Consider the following 1,023-nt stretch of genomic DNA (forward strand, 5'->3'; position numbering starts at 1 on the left):
CAGGGCAAGGAGAGGTTCAAACCATCAGATGATGCTTTTGGGAACAAGTTCAGCTGCGTTTGCTGGAGCAGGGACCCCCGTCTGTGTGACCAGGACGTGGCATGGCTGTGCCAGGGCCAGACCCTGCACCCCACAGGGTGTCCTGATCCCCTCTTACCTTCCCACAGAGCGCTCAGCACCTTCTGGCTCCTGCGTCTCGGGAGGCACAGCCGAGCTGGGACAGTCACCTGCCTCAATGTGGAACCTCTGAGCCCACGGTGCCCGTTGGGAGCTCATGTCTGGGCCCTGGTCACGTCTGACTGGAGAGGAGCAGGTGGGTGAGCCAGGCGAGCACGGACCCCTCAGAACAGGAGGAATGTGGAGGGGACCCCCAGCCAGCCCCGTAACGTCCGTGCTGCTCACCCCAAGAGCCCCTGCTCACCAAGAGGATGTTCCAGCCTGTCCCCCACCTCACTGTGCGTCTGACACCCAAATGACACAGCTCTGGTTGCATCACAATAGCACCCTCAGGTTTTTAAAGGTCCCTCTGTGCCTCCCCAGGGATGAGCTGCTGTCGCGGAGTCGCTGCGGGATGAATTGAGGGAGTGAAGGGTCCCAACCCACGTGAGAAGATGGAGGGGTTTTTACTTGCCAATGGTTACCAGCTCGGCAGGACCATTGGAGAGGGGATGTACTCCAAAGTGAAGGAGGCTTTTTCCCAAAAGCACCAGAAGAAAGTAGCTATTAAAATAATTGATAAGAAGGACTGCCCAGAAGGTAAGGTTTGACCCTGAAAAAGCTCCAGGCTGGAGGAGGCCACAAGGGTAATGCGAGGGCTGGAGCAGCTCTGCTGTGAGGACAGGCTGATAGAGTGGGGCTGTTCAGCCTGGAGAAGACAAGGCTCCGGGGAGATCTTATAGCGGCCTCCCAGTTCCTGAAGGGGCTACAAGAAACTGGGGAAGGACTTTTCATAAGGGCAGTTAATGACAAAACAAGGGGAAATGGCTTTAAGCTGAAAGAGGGGAGGTTTAGATGAGATATTAG

The 1,023-nt window shown here is 56.4% G+C and overlaps 1 protein-coding gene across 1 annotated transcript in view; it reads left to right on the top strand.

Annotated features, from left to right (window-relative positions):
* Positions 1-611: 611 nt before the first annotated feature.
* TSSK3 (testis specific serine kinase 3) overlaps positions 612-1,023 on the top strand; it is a 1,418-nt gene continuing 1,006 nt past the window's right edge. The window contains exon 1 of the mRNA XM_010166853.1: positions 612-756. Coding sequence (XP_010165155.1) covers positions 612-756 — 145 coding nt within the window. The remainder of the gene's footprint in view (positions 757-1,023) is intronic.

This window comes from Antrostomus carolinensis, unplaced genomic scaffold (assembly GCF_000700745.2).
Source record: "Antrostomus carolinensis isolate BGI_N321 unplaced genomic scaffold, ASM70074v2 scaffold24814, whole genome shotgun sequence".
Classification (NCBI taxonomy): Eukaryota; Metazoa; Chordata; class Aves; order Caprimulgiformes; family Caprimulgidae; genus Antrostomus; species Antrostomus carolinensis.